General features: G+C 39.8%; 1 protein-coding gene across 2 annotated transcripts in view; it reads right to left on the bottom strand.

The window, feature by feature from the left end:
- ASAH1 (N-acylsphingosine amidohydrolase 1) overlaps nucleotides 1–6,950 on the bottom strand; it is a 45,780-nt gene extending 38,830 nt beyond the window's left edge. The window contains exon 1 of one of the 2 annotated variants that reach the window (XM_082680278.1): nucleotides 6,824–6,950. In XM_082680278.1, coding sequence (XP_082536404.1) covers nucleotides 6,824–6,901 — 78 coding nt within the window. In that variant the 5' untranslated portion in view covers nucleotides 6,902–6,950. Of the gene's footprint in view, nucleotides 1–1,967; nucleotides 2,164–6,823 lie in introns of those variants that run through there. The other variant, XM_082680279.1, reaches the window with a different exon arrangement.
- Nucleotides 6,951–22,819: the final 15,869 nt, after the last annotated feature.

Here is a 22,819-nt window from a genome sequence, read left to right as displayed (position 1 = left end):
TTAACTTTAGAAATACAACTCTTACTTCATTCTAACTTACTCACTATAAGATTCTTCTAAATATCAGAGCTTTTGGTGAGTTTAAAATGTGATTTGATTCACAAAAATCTAATTTATGCCCTTTTTACTGAATTTCAAGTTTTCAGGAACTTTAGGGTCATGGGGTCATGTTCTGGATGCAAGGCCCAGCTCCATTAGTGACAAGGTTACACAGCAGGTGACAGAGCCCCAGTTCAGGCTCCCCCTGATCTTTCTCATAGCTTCCCACAGAGATAACAAGAAGACCTCAATTTAATTCCTAATAGGGAACAATCTGCATTCCCTTCAGGGCTTTTGATGATCACTAGAATCAACTCAGTGAGTAAATGAAATGTAATGATGCTCGTCCTTCCCTAGTAATTTTATCTGCATGACCTGGGTTCCAAAGCCAATATAAAATTAATCTACAAGGCATATTTCTTACGACTGTGAGGGAAGTTACAAGTGCTCTATCAAATATTAGGAGAGAGTTCAACTGCCCCAGAGGTAACAGAGCAACCTAATCATATATGCAAGAGTCTGAGATTGATAAGACATTTTACTATGATAATGCTGACAGCAATAAATAAACATGAAATACAAAGACATGAAATCTGCATAGAAATTGGCTGTAAGAGTAAAGGGTAAATGTGATTGCAATTTTTAAAGCTAGCAGCCATAAGATCAGGGTACTTCAGGTGTTCATAAGGTACTGACACTGAAGTCATTTTTTTTGTTTTTAAAATTTTTTTAATTAATTTTTTTATTGAAGTAGAGTTGATTTACAATATTATATTAGTTTCAGGTATACAGCATAGTGATTCAAATTTTTATAGCTTATACTCCATTTAAAGTTATTATAAAATATTCACTATATTCCCTGGAGTGTACAATATATCCTTGTAGCTTATTTATTTTATATATAGTAGTTTGTATCTCTTAATCCCCTACTGCTTATTTGCCTCTCCCCCTTCCCCCTCTCCACTTGTAACCACTAGTTTGTTCTCCATATCTGTGAGTCTGTTTCTGTTTTGCTATATTCTTTTGTTTGTTTTATTTTTTAGATTCCTTGTATAAGCGATAACATACGGTATTTGTCTTTGACTTATTTCACTAAGCATAATAGCCTCTAACAACAGTCATTTTAAACAAAAAGATTAGATTTGGGGTAGAGTGGAGACAGGTACATCCTTACTTTCAAGGGAGACCTCAACAGGGAAAGACGGCTTCAAAAATCTATGTACAGACCTGAAATAAAATTACAGTGAGCTCATTTGTTATTTAAAGTTTCTTACTATCTCCAAATTTAACTATACATGGTTTTAATAATAGACAACCCTATCAAGGTAAGTAAAAATTTAAACAGATGATAGGTATAGAATGTAAATAGATGAAAGGGAGCGATATTAGGTAGTCTGCTTGATATACTGTGCTACCTTGTCAAAGGGTGAAAAAATACAACCAACTTAAAATCTCAATCTTTCACGTGTGTGCTCTCTCATTTTTGCTTCCTAAAGCCAAAGAAAGTGGTGAAAATCTCCGTAAAATGTTTTGTTAATACTTCCTGAGGCAGCGAATTCTCTAATTATTCTAGTTATTTGATAAGAACTTGAACGTCTTCAAAATTAATCATTCTTTACATCCTCCCCACTCACTAAAAAAAAAAACTAACTACAGAGCTACTTGACATAACTATATTTAGGAAAATAAAATATAAAGTGAAAATTATTGCATTAGCAACCTGAATGCTCCATGCCTAAAAGAAATTAGATAATTCATCCAGCTCCCTAAAATACTTGAGTCCTCCGGAATGCGAACCTCAATGAAATGTATGCTTCTAAGACTGTACAAAAGAGTTCAGAAAGCCCTCATGTGCTTGTCTTATTCACATAACCAGAAAAAGGCAGTGAAAAGTAATTTAATTATATAGCTCACACCAGTGTTCTTACCATCGGAAAAGAAGCTGAACAATTTCAGCAAGACAACTTTTTCTTCCTTCCTTCCTTCCTCCCTGTCCTTCCTTCTTTCTTTCTTCCTTTTTTTCCTTCTTTTGTTTCCTTCCTTTCTTTTTTTATTCCTTTATTTATTTATGGCTGCGTTGGGTCTTTGTTGCTCTGCACGGGGGCTACTCTTCGTTGCAGTGCACGGGCTTCTCACTGCAGTGGCTTATCTTGTTGCGGAGCACAGGCTCTAGGCGCGCGGGCTTCAGTAGTTGTGGCACGCGGGCTCTAGAGTGCAGGCTCAGTAGTTATGGCTCGCAGGCTCCAGAGTGCAGGCTCAGTAGTTGTGGCGCACAGGCTTAGTTGCTCCGCAGCATGTGGGATCTTCCCGGATCAAGGCTTGAACCCGTGTCCCCTGCATTGGCAGGTGGATTCTTAATCACTGCGCCACCAGGGAAGTCCAACAAGACAATTTCAATTCAATTCTTTAATTCACCGACAACTATTTTCTAAATAAGATTTATTTCTTAAAGTGTTCTCTATGTAAGACAGAACAGACACATATTCAAGACACACTTGAATAAGAAAAGGCATGTTTTCTTGCATATATAACAAATTCAAATGAGCATGCAAAGTTTTTCACTTGTTTTCTGACCTCTGATGGAATGGTACCCTATTAAATTGAGAATATTTAGGTAAAAGCAATGTGAACAAACTCTCCATAAGGGCAAAGACCTCTCTATCTTGTTCACTGACCTGTTCCCAGCATCTGTAACAGTCGGGGCCAGAGTAGGCGTGCAGTATTTGTTGACTAAGCAAACATATGGTATCTGTGTATTCCTTCCTTTAAAGTGCTGGGTGGAAAACAAATGCAGTACAGTAAAACTGGCCAGGCCAGATGGGGTTTAAGTGATTTGGGAAAACGTTGTAAAAATCATTGCTAAAACCTGATTCAGTGGCTAATGTCAACAATGTTATCACTCACTTGAAAAGCTGATGCATAAAAATAAGTTCGATTCAGTAATTCACTACTGAGCCAGCGTGTTTAATTTTCACACATTTTAGGGATCTGCTTAGATTTATTACTGAGAACAGCCATCTCGCCTACTCTGATTCCTTTCCTTCTGATGACTCCATAGGCTACTACAATCTATTTTCTGCTCCCAACATGCTCTGGCCAAGGTGACCAATGACCTCTAGGTGCCAAGTGCAACAGATACTAGACATCTCAATGGCATTCAACACAGGTGACCTGTCCCTCTCTCCCCTGAGCGTCCCTAACACTTGCTCTCCAGTTCTGGCTGCTGCTTTAATTTTGCCAGTTCTTCCTGACCTGACACATGCATGTCCCCTGAGCCTTTCTCTAAGCCTCTTCTTCTCTTTTATCTGCTCATTGTTCACTCCAGTGGGCTTCAAAATAATATGCCTGCGACTTCCAATATCCTCTTCTGAGCTCCAGTCCCAAAGGTCTGCTGGATGTCTTGGTGCCATCTGAAATTCGACATAACCAGAGTGAAAAATGATCTTCATTCTTCCCTCCTCATATTCCTGTAGTGATGCCACTATTCTCCCAGCTGAGCACTTCAGAAAGGTGCCAGTCCCTCATCCCCATCCAACCCCTCCTTCTTCTCATTCTACCTCCGAATCTTCTCCGGAACCATCCACTTCTTTCCTTTTCCAATAGCACAACCGTCCTGTAAGTCAGGAGGCTTGTGCTATCGGACTAGTCTCCTCATATCCACCCTTGCTCCCTTCCAATCCAAATTGATCTTTTGAAAGTGAGAAATTTATCACATCTTTTTTAAAACCAGTCAACAGCTTCCCATTGTTTTTAGGATGAATTCCAAAATCCTTATCAAGGTCTACAGAGCCCTGGATGATGTCATCTCCATCTCCCTCTCCAGATTTTCTTGCACCACTTCTGTCACCACCATCTCTCTTTTTAAAATATTTTTTAAATTTATTTTTTATTGACATAATATTGGTTTATAACATAAGTTTCCAGTATACATTATATTTCTACTTCTGTATACACTACAGCGTGCTTACCACCAAAATTTTAGTTTCCATCCATCATGATACAATTGATCCCCTTTACTCATTTCACCCTCCCTCTGCCCCTTTCCCTCTGATAACCACTACGCTGCTGTTCTCTGTATCTACGTGTTTGTTTTTGTTTGGTTTGTTCATTTATTAGACAGATACGGTATCTGTCTTTCTCCGTCTGATTTATTTCACCCAGCATAATACTTTCAATATCCATACATGTTGTTACATATGGCGAGATTTCATCTTTTTTCATGGCTGACTAGTATTCCATTGTGTGTGGTGGGTGTGTGTGTGTGAGAGTGAGAATCACATCTTCTTTATCCATTCATCCATTAATGGGCACTTAGGTTGTTTCCACGTCTTGGCTCTTGTAAATAATGCTGCAATGAACATGGCGGTGCAGATATCTTTTCAAATTAGTGTTTTCATTTTCTTTGGATAAATACCCAGAAGTGGGATAGCTTGTCACCACCATCTCTTAATAGAATCAAATAACTCAAGAAGACCTTAAAATATGCCATAGTCTGAAGCGCCTCAAAAACAAAACAAAACAAAATCCACAGACATTCCAAATCCAATGATTTTTGTTTGTAATTTAAAGCCAGTTCCCACTATCATATTTATCAAAAGTAGTTTTGAAATATATTTTGTTACTATGTGTGGCTACAGTTTATCACAGAACAATTCAAAATGAAAAAAAATGCTTATTCTTGTCAAAGGATGAGGTCACTGAACTTCTGTGAAGTTCCCAAAATCCTGTCAGCCAGTGGCCCCCAGGTTTTCCAGATCAGTTAAAAAACTGAGAGGAGTCCCAGTTTTTGTTCGACAAAGTGAAGATGTTAAAACAAACAAAACAACTCACACACATAAAAGAACATTTTAACAACAAAAATTGGAAGGTCATAATCAGAATAAAAGCTAACATTCTAAATTAATAATTTCAAGGCCTCATTTTTCTCATTTCATTAAAGACTTGTGGAAGCAGCTTCCCAAATTGACACCAGAGGCCAGAATTTGACAACCACTGTTCCAGATAAGAACTATGAAATTCATGGAGGGGCTGTTGATTTTTCCTGTTCTACAAATACCTTTTAAAGTACTTTTGCTTGAAAAAATAAAGTACTGACAACGAAAATAAAAGGCAGATATTGATATATGAAACTGTTCTGAGGTCCACAACTAGACCTCTCAGTATTAACTTGCTGCTCTGACACTCAAAAGCCAGGCCATTTCTCTTCTCTTGTTAGACACAACTCACAGAATACCCACCTCAGTGAAGGTTAATCTGAGACATGATCAAATGAGACAAAGCAAGGCCACTTCATGACTCTAAGCACAGACAAAAACAAAGGTACGTGTAACACGCTAAACACCAAACATCTCCTTCTCTTGCTAAACAAATAACTGTTTCTTCTTTACCCATAGTGTTGCCTCACTTTCTAAAAGCAACCAATCTAGAGCAAACCCCCGATTCCTTAGACCTGCCCCTGAAACACACAAAGTCCAAATTATAAAACAGGTTTTTCCTAATGCCCTTTTACTGAGAGGCCCCACGGTTGCCCATGGCATGCATTCTCACTCACTGCAAAATAATAAACCCAATTTCTTCAACTACAGGTGTGTTTCCTGGGGTTTTTGGCTGAAAGCATTGACAGTGTCAAAGTATAAAATTCTTTAAAAACTCCCATAATCCCAACCACTTTAAAGTAAATTAACTCCCTACTCACACTAAAGCAGACTAATTTTATTTTTCCTTATACCCTTCCAATCCTCACCCACATGTATATACTGTGTATTTTTCTGTTACTGAAATTGCTGTGTATACTATTTTGTATTCTACTTTTACTTGCTTTATCTTGTATCAGTTTTGAATGGCTGAGTAATATCTCACCATGATCTTACTCTTAAAGCTTTTATCCGTAGAGAAATAAAATAAAAGAGGAGAATGCACACCTTGCTCCCAAAGTCAATGTTCTACCTAAACTATTCAAAAACATCCTCACCTAGTCTTAGGTCACATGCACCCAAGTTCCTATTTATCTGATCTGTTGATAAGAAAAATGCAGTCTTATTGCTTTTAAAGAAGAGAATTATGCAAGACCACGAGACCAGATGTCCAGAAGCCTGAGTTCAGTCATGATTCTAGACATTTTCTCACTCGGAATCAACTTCCTCCCTTGCAAAGTAAGAGTGAAACTGGTCCCTCATTGTCTCTTGTAGTTATCAAGTCTGTGTTCCTGCTATTTCCCTCAAGGGGAAATAGCCACAGGCCCAGTGTTCACTTGACTCGGATATAAAGGCCAGGCATCCACATCTAGGTTGGCCTGGGCTGCTCCCATTGCCCTGACTGGGGATGCCTCGCCCTTTCCCAGGGCCCTCAGGATCCTTAGCTAATACTTTTCCTTCAGCACCTCGTCACCAGGCAGAGGATGCCAAAGTCCTCAGGAAGTTTGTCACTTACTCATGTACACAAATCAACTGGAACTTTTTCTCTTACAGTTCTGGATGCTGGAGGCTGGTACTGGTAGAACAGATGCAATCCATCAAACGTGAGGGTATGCAAATCATAATCACCAATCCGCAGAGATCAGGATTTCCCCAAAAGGTTTCCTTGTTCCAGCTTGTACCGAATCGACCCGGGGTGAAATTCCCCAGCCCGCTCTGCACCCACACCTCTGCTCAGGAAAACACCGACCCCTGTAAAGATGCTGCCGGGACTAGGTGTCCCTCAAGCCCCGCCGGCCCCGCACCTGGGCACCCCACTTCCCCGTGCTCCCGCGCGCCCCTCTCCGCGCCCTCGCCGCCAGCTCACCCACCGGTGGCACGTGCTGCGCCACCGAGCCGGTGACGGTCACGCTCAGTAAGACGAAGGTTAGGCGACTCCAACCCATCATCGCTCCGGCTGCGAACGCCGCTACAAATGACGCCAGAAGAGGCCGCACAAGTTACCACCTGAGCTCAGAGCAGACCACGCCCCCGCCGCCGCGTGACCCGCGGGCTGGACCGCACCACGCGAGGCGGGGGGAGACGGACGCGCAGGAGATGGAGAGGGCCGGGCTTTTCGGTGGCACTGCAGGACAAGGGAGCCTTCCGAGAGGAAGAACGAACCCACAGGATGGGGGTCAGCACTTCCGTTAGGACCGTGGTGTTTGTCGGTCTCCTCCACCCCCCCACTGCTCCGCGAACAATGGTTGCGCCGAGCCCGAGCTCCAGCCCCAGCTTCGCGCCGGCGGGCGCGTCTGAGGAACTTATAGCCGACGAGTTGCTTCACGAAGGGCCGCGCCCACCTCCGAGCTTGGGGCTGGGCACCTTCTCCGACTCCTTTCTCGGCCGGGTGCGGCCGTGCAGCGTCCGCAAACAGCCCAGGGCGAAGTCCACCTTTGGGCAGCTCGATACCAAAAGCCCAGGAAACGGGCGCAAGCCACGAGAGTCTCAAAACGCGGCGTAGCCCGCGAACGCGACTCGTCTTTGCGCTCTAAGGAGGGCAGGGCCGAAGTGAGTGAGGTTTTTCGTCCTGACCGTGGGGTCCCCGAACAGGTGTCGAGGCGGGGGGATACCCGGGAGGGGGGATAATTAATTCTCACGGATAGTAAAGACTCTGAATTACCCATTTAGACTTTAGCAGCCGAGCTGACAAGGCACAGAATTTAGGCTTCAGTTCCTTGCACTTAGACAACAGGTGGAATGTCCAGGTAGAGCCGCGAACCTTCCTTCACTGATGGGAAGCAGCTGTGTGTTTTCACTTGACTGATGAAACGCTTCTGGTTGGCAGAGCCGGGGGTGAACCTGGGAGGAGGGTAGGCTTTCGCACCTGAAAAACAGCTTTACAGATGTATTTGCTTGGCATTCGTCCCTTGTATGGACGCCGTCGCCCTAGTAGGATGAGTTACTTAGAAGTCCAACAGGAAATCCTACCCTCTGGGTTCTACTTTCTGATTGAGCCTCTTTGAAATCCAACTAGCTTTTTTTTTTTTTTTTAAATGCTTTAGTAAAACTCAGAATACTATCACTAAAATCTTCATATATTCTTTTTTTTCTTGTGTGTGTTTGAAATTGCAATTTTACCCATTTGTATTACTTGGTTAGAAAAACCAAACAATCCTTTTGCTGGAGATTGGGAAACGAGAATTGATGTTTGAAGGCTGTTTTCCTAGGGTTTTTTGTTTGTTTGTTTGGTTTTTGGTAAATGACAGGGTTCCTGTCTCTGAGGAGGAAGTTTGACTTTTGAAACATATCACATGATTTTGAAACATATCAGTGGTTCCTGATTGAAAAGTGAGCAAGCAGATCATAGAAATGTTCATTAATTGAAAAATATTTACTGTCCACCTACAATGTGCTAATCATTTTTCCAAACATTGGGAATAAGCAGGGAACAAAAAAGACAGGAGGTTCCTCCCTCATGAGGATTACATTCTAGATGAGAAATGGACAATAAACATCATACCCGAGAAAATTTATATAGGATGTTGCAAGGTAATAAATGTTATAGAGAAAAAGCAGAGTAAGGGGGATCAAGAGTAGGGAGAGTCACAATGTTAAGTAAGATGAACAGGACAAGCATTATTGAGAAAGTGATGTTTGAGCAGAGATTTGAAGGAGGTGAAGAAGTTAGTTTTGTGGATGCCTAGGGAAGAGTATTCCAGGCAGAGGGAGCAGCTGGGGCAAAGGGTTGACAGTGAGAATGTGCCTGGCATGTTTGGCTACAGCGAGGAAGTCAGTGTGTGTAGAGCAGAAGGAAGAGGGGGTAAAAAAAGTAGAAGTCTGAGAGGTAAGGGGGGGTAGGGCAGATTATATAGGGTATAAGGAGCTATTGTAAAGACCTGGGCTTCTCTGTGCAAATGTGTAAATAGGTTGAATTATCTTGGACCTTAAAATAAGTCTGAAAAAAAAGAAAAAAGAAGTAGAGGATTCCCATCTTTTGTATAAGTAGCTATTTGGTTTGAAGATCATTCATCTTTAAAAACATTTTTTTTATTGAATGAAAGATTCTTTAAATTCTGTGGTGCTTTACAGTTGTTTTTTTTTTTTTTTTGCTGTACACGGGCCTCTCACTGTTGTGGCCTCTCCCGTTGCGGAGCACAGGCTCCGGACGCGCAGGCTCAGCGGCCATGGCTCACAGGCCCAAGTCGCTCCGCGGTATGTGGGATCTTCCCGGACCGGGGCACAAACCCGTGTTCCCTGCATCGGCAGGCGGAGTCTCAACCACTGCGCCACCGGGGAAGCCCGTGCTTTACAGTTCTCAAAAGTTTCATGCACATGATTTCATATAATCCCATTATTGCCTCTCCCTTTTCCCTTCTCCCCAGCTGGTAACCACTAGTTTGTTCTCTATATCTTTGAGTCTGCTTGTTTTTTGTTTTATTCCCTAGTTGGTTTTATTTTTTAGACTCCACATGAAGTGATATTATACAGTATATATATTTCTCTGTATTATTTCACTTAGCATTATGTCCTCAAAATCCATCCATATTACTACAAATGGCAAAATTTCCTTCTATTTTATGGCTGAGTAGTATTCCATTGTATATATATGCCACTACTTCTTTATCTGTTCATCTTGATGGATACTTAGGTTGCTTCCATACCTTGGCCATTATAAATAATGCTGCTATAAACATAGGGGTGCATGTATCTTTTCAAATTAGTGTTTTTGTTTTTTTGGGGATATAGCCAGGAGTGGAATTGCTAGATTATATAATAGTTCTATTCTTAGTTTTTGGAGAAACCTCCATACTCTTTTCCACAGTGACTTCAGCAATTTACATTCCCACCAACAGCGTATGAGGGTTTCCTTTTCTCCACATCCTTGAAGATCATTCGTCTTAAATACCACCGAGAGCACTTTAAACATGTCACCAAACACATTTTTTCCCTGTGAGAGGATATTAATTGCTGGTTAGATGGTCTGGCAAAATCAGAATCTTTATACAGAAAATTTACGTCAATTAGCATGATATTCTTAGGCATGAAAAATTCTAATTTTCATATAACTTTGCATTTAACTTTCAAAGCCCTATTATATACCATTGATTCTATTTTCAGGCAAATTAAAATTTAAACCTACTTCCCTAAAATTATACCATTTTATGCTTTTTTTTTTTTTTTCCCGGTACGCGGGCCTCTCACTGCTGTGGCCTCTCCCGCCGAGGAGCACAGGCTCTGGTCGCGCAGGCTCAGCGGCCATGGCTCACGGGCCCAGCCGCTCCGCGGAACGTGGGATCCTCCCGGACCAGGGCATGAACCCGTGTCCCCTGCATCGGCAGGCGGACCCTCAACCACTGTGCCACCAGGGAAGCCCTATGCATTTTTTTCTTACACCTACATCTTTTTTCTTAATCTACTCGATTCTTCAGTACTAGAAATGTACGGAAGGCCAAGGCAAAGCATGTGGCTATAGGAAACTTTGCTATGGTTTATGGCACACTGACATATTCATGGAAATGGTATTTAAGTGTACAAAGGAATGATTATGTCGGCAGGAAGGGTGGTTCAAATACTGTCTTCACAGCAAGCATCAGGTGTAAGACTTGGATAACATATTTAATGTGCAAGAGTCAGCATCAGTAATCGAATTGTTTATCAGAATAGCTGAAGTTCTTGGCAAGCTGTGGACCTTTTCTAATCTCCTACCTAACATTCCTGGGTTCCTGAGGTGATTTAAAATCATTGCAGTCTAATCACCCAACCCTTAATGAAATCTGCCGCACATAACACATTACCTAGAACAGGTATGACTTGATTTAATAAAACTGAATGTTCAAAGGTTTGCACTAAAAAAGAAAGAAATATGGAAATAATGTTCCAGTTTAAAAAAAAAAAAACATTTTAGGGAATTCCCTGGCAGTCCAGTGGTGAGGACTCCTGAGCTCTCACTACAGGGGACCTGGGTTCAATCCTTGGTCAGGGAACTAAGATCTTGCAAGCCATGCGGTGCGGCCAAAAAAATAAATAAAAATTTTTAAAAATAATAAATTAAAAAAATTTTACCAGAAGTATTTACCAATGAATTGTTTAATTAAGAAGAAAAGAGTATATCTAAAATGTAATCTGAGTTTCAAAGCTTTGATTTTTATCCATATTTTCAGGAAGGAATCTAGAGAATGAAAGATGAAATAGATGGAAAATCAGAAATCTTGCAAAACTGTTACATGATTCTTTTCCTCCAGGAGCTTTATTTATCACACTAAGCAAGATTACTTGCTTTATGTTTTACTTTTATAAAGAAAAATATGTCAAATTATTACCTTTGGCTCAAGGTATAATGATATTTTATTCCATTACAAAACTATAAATTAATTGCTCACATTTAATCTAATTGGCCCCCATGTAATGTCAAAATCAAAAGGTTGGGCTTCCCTGGTGGCACAGTGGTTGAGAGTCCGGCTGCCGATGCGGGGGACACGGGTTCATGCCCTGGTCTGGGAGGATCCCACAGGCCGCTGAGCGGCTGGGCCTGTGAGCCATGGCCGCTGGGCCTGCGCATCTGGAGCCTGTGCTCCACAGCGGGAGAGGCCACAGCAGTGAGAGGCCTGCGTACTGCAAAGAAAAAAAAAAAAAAATCAAAAGGTTATCTTAATTATCCTTTACTTTGCACTTATCTTTCTGTTACTTTGTTAATCATTTTTGATGTCTTACTGAACCCCTGGTACCACAGACATGTAAGAATCTGAAGAGACACTTTACAAAAAAATCCTTTTGTCTATTTCTACTTTCTTTGATAAGACATATAGTTCTGACCTGAAAATTATTCGTCAATTCAGTTCAAATTCAATAATCTCTAAATCTTTTTTTCTTGTTCTGATTTCATATTCCTTCATAGTTCCATTTTACATAAACCATTATAATTACCTATTTAATGCTTCCCACCAGTTGTTTCTCATAAGTTTGTGGTAAATTCATTTTTCCCTCAGTAAACTCTGAGTACTTACTCTAGGTGCTGGGTAACTAGCGAACAAATGATCCCTGCCCTGGGGCTTTGTCTTGTGGGAGAGAAAAATGAAGATGGAAGGGAAAATGTCAATCAAATGACTATTTTGTAAAATATCAATAGATTTAACTAATTCCATGCTCTACCCTCTGGTTTAATATCGTGGATGTTTTGCCAACCTCAGTTCCACTCCTCCATTATACAGCAGACATGCGATTTGGATGAACCGTGTCCCCATCCTTAGCCTCATCTCTGGAGGTGGGCCCAGGTTGGACTGATGTTTAAGGTTACCCTAGTCCTCTTGCCACCATGCTTGGCTTCGGCCTTAGTCACTCGGACTCTTGAATTCAGTAGGCCATGGTTTGAATCTCAGGGTTTTTGCTCTATGATTGAGGCAATTGTCCTTTCTCTTTTAACAGGAAAGAGTAAGCTATTAGTCTCCATTACTGCTGGCATTCATGCTGTAAACTTGAAGGGAGCTGCCTAAGGATGAATAGGTACTGTGGACAGCACAGAGGAGAGAGAAAGAAACTGGGTTATTATGACATTAAGCTGATAGATGACCAAACACAGAGCCTGTCCAACAACTGGACTCTTAATTATGGTAAGCCACTACTCTTCTTTATTATTGAAGCCAGTTCAAGTTGGTTTGCTTGCAAGTTGAATTGTTGTATCTGATAGCATCCTAGGGGATGCACACATAAAAATAGATATGTCTACCTTCTGAAGAGCAGAGGAGAATTTTTAAAGCTATAACGCTTAAGTTTCAGGACCTTCACTTGCTCAGGCATCTTCCAAACCTTCTACCCAGTTTTACACTTGTAATTTTGTATTCTTGTCTTTAAAGAGGACCATCCAAATTGTATAAGCTTTAGGCCTTACAAAACCATCAGATGTTAAAAAAAAAAACAAACCATCAGATGTCTTGGGGGAGAAAATTTCCACCTTTCTCCCCAATACCTTTAATTCATGTTTCCCTAGGGGAAGAGTGACTTACCTAATTGGTAAATAGCTGGATGGGTCACTGCACATGTGTGGCCTGACTTCTCTAGCTCTCTCACTCAGATCTGTGTGCCCACAGTGGTAAGTCCTGGATGACAAGAGTGGAGGGGGAAGTAATTGCTGTCTTTGACTACATCTTCCAAAATTGGTACCTATCCAACAAATTTTTAAAATACTATGTTAATGTCATGGCTGTGAAGACTTTGAAGAAAGCATCATGAAAGGGTGGCTCTGGGAGACATTGAGAGAAGGTAGTAAAAAAAATGGAGCCTTTTGTATGTACTTGCATCTGCTGCCCCCCAACCTGGCCTACTCTGCCCTCAGTTTACTCCCTGTCATGTTAGAAATTGGCTGTGCCCCTGGGAAGCAGTTTGCATTTGTCAAATGACTGAGTGCATAAATTCATTCCAGAGGAGAAGGAGTTGGCATCCCATCTTGGCCTCAGGTCCAAGATGTTTTCTCTTTTCCAGCTTAATCAGCAGTAAAGCTGATGTTTATTGCCACCCAATGCCTGTGTATATTTCTCAATCATTTCCCAAACAGGAAAGGTGAGGAGAATGATTATTATCCTGAAATGACAACATACGTCAGCAGTAGCAATTATAGTAATATATATATATTAAAAGTACTAAATGACCTACTAAAAGTACCAAGCAGACCACTAGGTGCCATGAAAGACACACATGCAGTAAAATAGGAATTCCTAATCAAAGGGAGTTTACAACTGAAAAATACCACGAACATAAATATATATCAACTTATGAGGCCAACTACAATTCAAATGTATGTTTTATATATTCAGTTATATTGGGTTGAACCATTTGAGACTGCCGTTTTTGTAGGTTAATAAGTAGTTGACTACCGATACTTTCATATGGCCTACCTGATGTTACCGACACCCAAAACATTCACAGTCATTTGACTTGACTTGGAAGCTGGTGCCATCATACTAGGTCATCTGTAGACCTCTGATGGCTCCTGCTTTTCCTCACCCCTTGAAGATTTTTCACATCTGGCTCACTGCCACTCTTTTAAATTTGATACCTGTCAGTATTCTCGGTGATTGCAATTTCCACAAAGACAATTTTTCCAATATTCTGGTTTTTCTCGGTTTCTTGACCTCTTCCCTTGCAATGTTCTGTATTTTACCTCAAATGCCCAATTCCATTGTCATATCTTAGACATTGGAACACTTACTTGATTTTGCTTCTGGAATAACACTCTTCTTTGATTGTTATATTCCTCACTGGGCTCGTCTTCAATATCCTCCGTTGGTTTCTGCTCATCAACTGACCTTTTTATGTGGGGTGCCCCAGAGCCTGGTCTTCAGATGTCTTTTCTTCTTCACGCATGTTCTCACTTCCCCACTTAATATCTTTCAGTGATTTCCCATTACTCTTACAGTCAAGTCCCGCATTCTCAACCATAGCTCAGAAGGCTCTGCTTAGAAGCTGGATTGCTTCTGACTTCCTCTCTGGAAGGAATTATTGCTTATCACACCTGCTCGCTCATTCCCTTAAAGCAATTCTTCCAAAATACTATGCTTTTTCCCACCTTAGTGTACCTACTCACTGGCTTTCTATGCATGGAATATTCTTTCTCACGCCGCCTTCACACATATAACTCCTGAGAGTTCTGCTTAAGTTATATCTTCCTTAGCAAAGGCTTCCCTGACTTACATCTTTCCAAACCAAGTTTTGATACCCTGTTAATCAATTCTCAGATATCCTGTACTTTTCCTTGTCCTTTGCACACGTAGTTATTTGATTAATTACTATTTGTTTAAAGTCTGCCTTCCTTAATCTATAAACCCCTTCAAGACAGGGGTCATGTCTATGTTGTTATCATGGTATCTGCAATATCCAGCACAATTCCTGACATAATGATGGTGTAGAATACATATATGATGATTAAGTGACTTATTACTTACAGAGCTCAGGATCCTAACTTCTGTAAGTAACAATACTTTGTGGGGAATGCATTCAAGTGCTAACTGGGGTTCTACAAGCCTATCCTTCCCTTCTCTTCCCTCAATCACATTTCTTTCATTTTCTCTCTCTCTTTCTCTCTCAAGTCTCCAATTTGTGATGGACTTTGGAAGAAGTGTGAGTTCTAGAAAAAGGACTGGGTCAAGGACCTAGGGTAAGACACCTTGGCTTTTATCTCAGAATGTCTCAGAGATAATCTTTCTTTCTATTCTTCAGGCTCTAAAATAAAGCTTTAGGGATCTTGTTGTTGTTGTTCTATTAAAGATACAAGAAGCACAACCAAACCAACCATAATCCTATACTTCATTTTATCAGGATCATGTAGGAAAAGACCAAATCTAATCCTGGATGTTAATATTGCATCTGTACCTAAAATACAAAGATCTGAAGGAGTGGTATCTGTGAGTTGTAGGATATGCATATATTCAGCCAAAGCGATTAACCCTATTTACTACCACAAACAGTGGATTAGAGTTCCTAGTGTTTCATATATTTGCCAACTCTGGTATTGACTGACTTTTAAATTTTTACTAGTCTGGTGGCTGCAAATGCTGTCTCACTGTAGTTTTATTTTGCAGTGTTGGGGTGGGCTCTCATGAGCCAGTGACATCACAGTGTGATTGTGTTCAGTGACATCATGTTGGTCGTTTGATTCATCATATGATATTTACCCCATGGAAATCAGCAAACATTACAAATCAGGGCTTTCCCCTTTGGAGAGCCAAGTGTTAAAGATTACCTACCTATATACCATTGTTGATAAGGTTAAATATTTTCTCATGTATTTATGGGCTTTATCTTGAGTGGCTTGGGCTGTTATTACAAACTACCATAGACTTGGTGGCTTATAAACAACAGAAATTTGTTTCTTGCAGTTCTAGAGGCTGAAAAGTGCAAGATCAAGGTGCTGGCACATTTGCTATCTGGTCTGGGCCTGCTACCTGGTTCATAGACCACCGTCTTTTCTCTATAACCTCACCTACGAATACCATCACATTGGCAATTAGGTTTCAACATATGAATTTTGGGGGAACATAAACATTCAATCCATGTCATATCTGTTTGTGTCTTTTGCCTATTTAAAAATTTTTTGGCTATCTTTTTTTTTGATTCATTCACAATTGTTTTTCATATCTTATAAATACTTTACTCATTATTATCTTCAGTATATTTGCTTCACATTTCTTATTATACCTCTGACCTTCCCTCTGGGATCATTTTTGTTCTACCTAGACTTCTCTTAATGGTCATCTAATGGTGATAAATGCTCTCAATTTTTATGTTGACAGTGTCTTTATTCTGCTTTAGTGCTTTTCTCTTATTCTTGAAAGATAGTTTCATAGATTATAGTATTCTAGGTTGACAATTTTTTTCTCTCAGCTCATGGAAAACACTCCTCTGCTGTTTTCTGGCTTCATATCTGCTAGTGAGAAGCTAGCCATCAGCTGAATTGCTGAAGTTCTGGAGTGATCACTCTTTTCTTTCCAGCTGCTTTTAAGATGAAACTTTTTTCTCTGTAATTCTGTATTTTCACCGTAATGTGTTTAGGTGTGTATCTTTATTTATCATGTTTGGGATTCACTGGTATGCCAAGATCTGATGTCTGAAAAGTTCTCAGTTGTTATGTCTATTATCTCTTTCTCATTCTTTTTATTACCTCCTTTTTGTACCTGAAGTAGGCATATATTAGACATTCTCATCATGTTCTGTGTCTCTCGATCTTTATTTCATTGTATATTCTATCTCCTTGTCTCTGTGAGCCGTATTTGGGATCAATTACTCAGTTATACTCTGGCTCATTATTTTTTTCTTTGCTTTTGTTTAATCTGATGTTTAATCCATCCACTGAATTTTTAATTATGTTTTTAATTTTTTTAAGTTCTTATTTTTATTAAGTTCTTGTTTCAAATCTTCTTAGTCTTTTTATAAACTTCTTTAATGAGGGTTTTTTTAAAATTAATTTATTTTTTGGCTGTGTTGGGTCTTTGTTGCTGCACACAGGCTTTCTCTAGTTGTGGCGAGCAGGGGCTACTCTTCGTTGCACTGCATGGGCTTCTTGTTGTGGTGGTTTCTCTTGTTGTGGAGCATGGGCTCTAGGCACATGGGCTTCAGTAGCCGTGGCACGGGGGCTCAGTAGCTATGGCTCGCGGGCTGTAGAGCGCAGCCTCAGTAGTTGTGGCGTACGGGCTTAGTTGCTCCGCAGTATGTGGGTTCTTCCCAGACCAGGGATCGAACTTGTGTCCCTGCATTGGCAGGCGGATTCTCAACCACTGCGCCACCAGGGAAGTCCCATAATCTCTTATTTCCTGCTTATATCCCAGAAATAAGTTTTATTTCTTTAAACATGTCAAGTATAGTTATTTAATATTATACATTTGATGATTCATTTTTGTTTTTGCTTCTCCTGATTCTCATGAATGGTTCTTTGTTTCTCTGTGTATTTTTATTTTTTTCCTTTCCTTCTACTCAGTGCCAAACAAAAGAAAAACTTTGTCACCCACCTCTGTGCAATAAGATTTATTTCTCATGCACTGTTACCCTTGAAGGCATAGCCCTTTATAGTCATAGATTCCCTCCTGGGTGAGTCCAGGCTCCTACCTCCCATATCTTGGACACTTGTCAAAGCAAAAGCTCAGTCTCCAGGATTTGGAAGAAACTTCCAGGTGAGAGTGAGGTTTGGTCCTCATTCATCTCTGTGGGTTACTGTTTTCCCTTTGTTTGATATCTGTAGCTTCCTTTCTTTTGTGTGGATGAGTGGTGTTTTAAAAGATATTTAAAATATTTCACCCAGTGTATTAGTTGTTTTAATAAGGAGTGCCATTCATGGTGTCTAATCTGCTATATTACTGAAAATGCAAGCCCTGGTTTTGTAAAATCATGGTGAAACTACCCCACTTCTCCTGGGTTTGATATGAGTGAGATGAGAAATCCCAAGAAAGAAGAAAGAAGTCAGTGCGTTTAGTACTTATTATTTTGTGACTCTGTGTAGTTAATGGTAGGTCTATTAGCACCATACCCCCCCAACTCCTGGGTATGCATTAGAATAGTGGGGGGAGGCAGAAAGCAGAAGGAAAAATAGTAAATGTGTTCTTAGACCTATAAAATGACTTTTTATTCACTTCTTATTTACACATGGTGAATTGATTAGTAATTTTCTAATATTAAAGAGAAAACTGAGGGTCCTGATTACAGTTGGAATTGGGCAAGATGTGGAATTTCTTAGAGGTAATATATTTGTTATATGTTTCTTTGTTGTAAGAAAATATTAGTATTGGATTGAAAAATGATACTTTATATTCTATGAATTCAGTAACTATAAAATAATGTATTAAAAAGCAAATCATTTATTAGGTTTAGAAATAAAACACTAACTGCAAGAAAATTAAATCTAATAGTAAGAGAGGGCTTGGAACTGAGAAGGTATATTTCAAAACTTTTAAAAATGAAAAGTGTACTTGGTAAAAGAATGAACAGTCATGCTCCTGGAGTGTCGTTCAGAGTTAGAGATAAGGATTTCCAATGCAGGATGAAGGTGTAGCAGAAGCAGTGTTTAACCTTGCTGGTCTGTAGATAATTTAAGGTGGAGCAAAAGATCAGCTGAGCTGAGTCGACAGAATCTTTGGAATGAATCGTCGTGAGAGTGTCAATGCTGAAGTCAGTGAAACAGAGGATGGGAGGCTCAGTGAAGAGAAAGACCGGGAACTAGGTTCCGTGTGGGTCGAGGACCCTGATGTACAGCAGTGTAGAACTGCATTGGTAATGGGTGTGGATGGTATGTGCTACAAGGCCTGAGTTGATGGGGAGGGGTAATGAGAAGCTTCAAAACTGGTACTTGGGCTCTAGTATATGATTCTCTAACTGGGTGCACTGGGATGAGAGCTGAATTCAGCGTGGAAGAAGTCAGAAGGGGCATTTTCATGGGAGAGTCAAGAGGAAATTTGTCTATTAGAAATTTTTGTTTACCTTCTGCTAAATGCTTAAGTTTTCGTCCATTTTTCTACATTATGGAAAGGGCACACTGGTGTGAAATGAGGCTATGGCAGTAAAAGGAACATGGAAAAAGAAGAGTTGGTAATCATAGGTGGAGAGGTGGGAGAGGTTGAAGAGGCAGTGATGGATGTACAGAAGGGCTTCTAGAGAGGATTTTTGGGCTAAAAATGAAAAACAAGGGAGCATACAAGAAGGTTCTGTATCTGTAGGAATTTGGGGAAAAATTATTTTCCTGAACAACAGTAGGAAGGGATATATTTAAACAATTCCTGCTGCTCTGCTTTAAAGCTGATCTATACTAGGATTTAGGGCTGAGGAGCTGCACGACAGCCTAGATTGGTCTGAGGTCCACTGGCGATTTCCAAACAAGTCACCACACTTTAGAAAGCCATTTTGCATGCACAGGTAGCATCAGACTGTATGAATGCTGGTGGCCTGCTAAACTATTATCTTAATTTTAAGTTTTCCCTGGTTTTTTTCTGGTATCAGGTAAAAAAACAAACAAAACAAACAAAAAGCCTTGGGGGATTATATTTAGCAGGATAAAGAAAAAACAAACAGGGAATAGTACTTACACAAGCATAAGGGATAATAAAGAAAAAATAAGACATGAGAAGACATTGCCTATTTTCCCCCCATGTGAATGACTACAACTATACAACTTAATTTTGTCAGGTGGTGTGGTTAGGGAACTAAGGTTAGAAGTCATGACTTGATTCCTTACCTTGGAGTCTATTTATATTTACGTTTACACCTTTCTAAAGGAGTAAAGAGACATGCTCTGTTTTCTTTGTTCTCTTCCTTACGATTCCACTTAGTATCTAAGGACCAGAATTAGGAAATAGCATGATGGAAAAATAAACACTAATAAGTAGTGCTATGCCCCTTTTTCTCTACTAGCAGCACTAACAGGATTGCAGAACCTCATTAGGTTTGCAGAACACTGTAAGAAGAACACCTGCAGATTTTAATTTATAAGTCCTTGCTGTGCAGTCTGAAAAGAAAATCTGTTTTTTTTTAATGAAATACAAAGGCAGGGTTGAAACACAAGGCCAAATGGAAAGAAGGCTTGTTTTTTCTCCATCTTGGAAAATAAGCCTCTGTAATGTTTTAAGTAGCCCAGTGGCAAAAAATTAAACAGAAATACATCAAATAGTGCCAGAGATTTTCCTGGGGTAAAGTACACAGGAAATGTCATAAAGCAAAACCTGCCTTAACACCATCCAGTTCACTTAATAAAATATGCATTAAAAAAAAGCCTTTAAACTAATAAGTGGGTGAGGAAAAGGGAAGTAAAGGTATGAAATTGTTCTTTTTCTCATTTTGTTTCTAATCTTTTAATTAAATGAAATGGATTTCAAGATGAGTGAGCTTGAAAAAATTATCACAGAGGTTACCTGCATTAATCTCCTTAGGCTAATATTGATGATAATAATACCATAAAAGAACAATATCTTGAAAAGTAATTTTTGATGTTTTTCACCCGTTATGAAAGCTATCATGTCATAATAATTTGGTTAATAAAATATGTTAAGCTAGCATATTTTAATATATTCTTCTGTGTTATAAGAGTTTAGAATAACTGAGTAAATATAATTCCTACAATAAGGAGTTGAACCCATGCCCTGATTAGCTCTACACTAGAGCTGACCCAGGAACTCTGTAGCATTTGGGTGGGTACTGGGTCATCTGGTATGCTGAGTCCATTTTAGGAATTCAGGCCTATTTTAAGATGTATGAATGTATTCATTGATTTTAATGATTTCTTTATTAACTTATTTCTGTAGGATGTTGGTGAGTTTTGTATCTGTATCTAGGAAAGTCCAGACAGGTCCTTAATTTGGGAAGAGGGCAAGGAAAAAGTAAGAGTTTGAGCATGTCATGGTGGAGTAGCTTGACTAGACTAACCCTCTCACACACGCAAAAATTAAACTTTGGACAAAATATTAAAAATTATCTAAAGGTAATGGAGAGTGACCAAAAGTACGCAGAAACTTGAGGGGAGTTAATTCTAGTAAGAAGGGAATCATATTTTCAACATTTTTTCAACTTAGGGCAGGCCCCAGGCAGTGCCATTAAAACTCATATAGAAACTTTTAGTATTAGTAGTTGAGGAATCTGAGGACAGAGTTCAAGTAACCAGAGTCTAGAAAGTGAGGAGGAAATCCTGAAAAAAGAAGAAAGCCACAGAGAGTAGCCATACTGCCTAAATCTCTCACTGATCTCAGAACTCCAAATCTTTGGGGCAGACTTCAAGCAGCCCAGCTAAAACTGAAAGAACTGAAAGGATATTTCAGCTGTAGCCCACTGTGGGGAGATAGAATTTGGAGCTTGAGGTCAACCATATTAACTGCCTACTAAACAACAAAGATTCTTCAGAAGGACAAAACAGAATCCACAGTTTCTATAATGTATTATTCACAATGTCCAGGATACAGTCTAATTATATCAGACATATGAAGAAACATACTAAAAAGAAAAGGTAATCAGTGGTGACATCCTGAGATGACCCAGATGTTGGAATTAGAAGACAAGGATTTTTAAGGTAGCTATTATAATTCTGCCTAACAACAAAAACACCAAAAAAAGACTTTTAATGAATGGATAAGAAATTTCAGCAGAGAAAAAGAAATTATAACAACAGTAGCAATAACCACAAGATCAAATGGATTCTAGAAGTGAAAAATAGTGTCTGAGATTAAAAAATCATCAGTTGGGTTTAATAGCAGTTTAGAGATAAGAGAAAGTCAGTGAACTTGAAGATAGAAAAATCAAAATGATCTAATCTGAAAATGCGTGAGCAGTCAAAATTGGGTGTGGGGAGCTTTTTGTTTGTGCTTTTATTGTATATAACCTTCCTTTTGATAAGGTTACTAAACTAGTAAATCAGGGGAATGTTTGATCAGAATGTATCTTGATTTTGATAGTGCCTTAAACAAAATTCCTCATGATAACGGCTCATGCACAAGATGGAAAAATGTGCACCACATGACTATATGTAGAAACATTCATTCTTGATCTCTGCCACTCTCCCAGACTAACTTCACTGCATAATGGGGGTTCTATAAAGTGCAATGCTGGAAACAGGGAAGGAACACTCACCTATTACCTGCAATTTTTATTCATTTGTTGTCCTCCTTCACTAGTGTATAAACTCCATGAGGGCAGGCGATGCCTATTTTTAATCTGTATCCTCCAGTTGCCAGGACCTGTAATTAGTCCTGCTCTCTCAAATGGGGGCAAGAACTGGGTGAACATGAGGGTGAGCATGGTGACAAGGAGTACAGGAATATACTACGTTCAAAAATTCAGGCAGACAGAATGTTTGTTCCAGGGAAATCAGTTGGCCGGCAGATGGTCTTTGGTACCAGGCTACCGTTGGAAATAAGACTTCAGTCTCTTGAGGGTAGTGTTTCTCAAAGTGTGGTTCAGATCACTTGCTTCCGAGTTACCTGCAGTGCTTGTTAAATGTCAGTTTTGGGGACTAATCCTAGATATGCTAAGCCTGTACCTCTAAGGATGGGTCTTGGAAATCTACAGGTACCCTAGGCGATTCTTTTTTTTTTTTGTGGTACGCGGGCCTCTCACTGTTGTGGCCTCTCCCGTTGCGGAGCACAGGCTCCTGAATACTGTTTTCAGGAACTCAGAAAGAGACAGGCTAGGAATAAAACTGTCTCAGCATAGCAGACCTCAGCAATGCTTAGTGTCTGAGCCTCTTTATTAGCTCCCATCCCATCCCACACGTGAGGATGAAAGCATTATATAAATACATATCCATTGTGGTTAAACTGTCCTAAGTAGGGAATTTCCCCAATTTTACTCTTATCCTCTGTTCTGAACCTACTCGCTCTTTTGTAAAATGTTTCCTGTTCCCATCCCACTGCTTAATACCCGATTTCTTT

The sequence above is a fragment of the Grampus griseus genome, assembly GCF_964374135.1.
Source record: "Grampus griseus genome assembly, chromosome: 21".
Lineage (NCBI taxonomy): Eukaryota > Metazoa > Chordata > Mammalia > Artiodactyla > Delphinidae > Grampus > Grampus griseus.
This window is presented reverse-complemented; position numbering and strand designations above follow the sequence as displayed.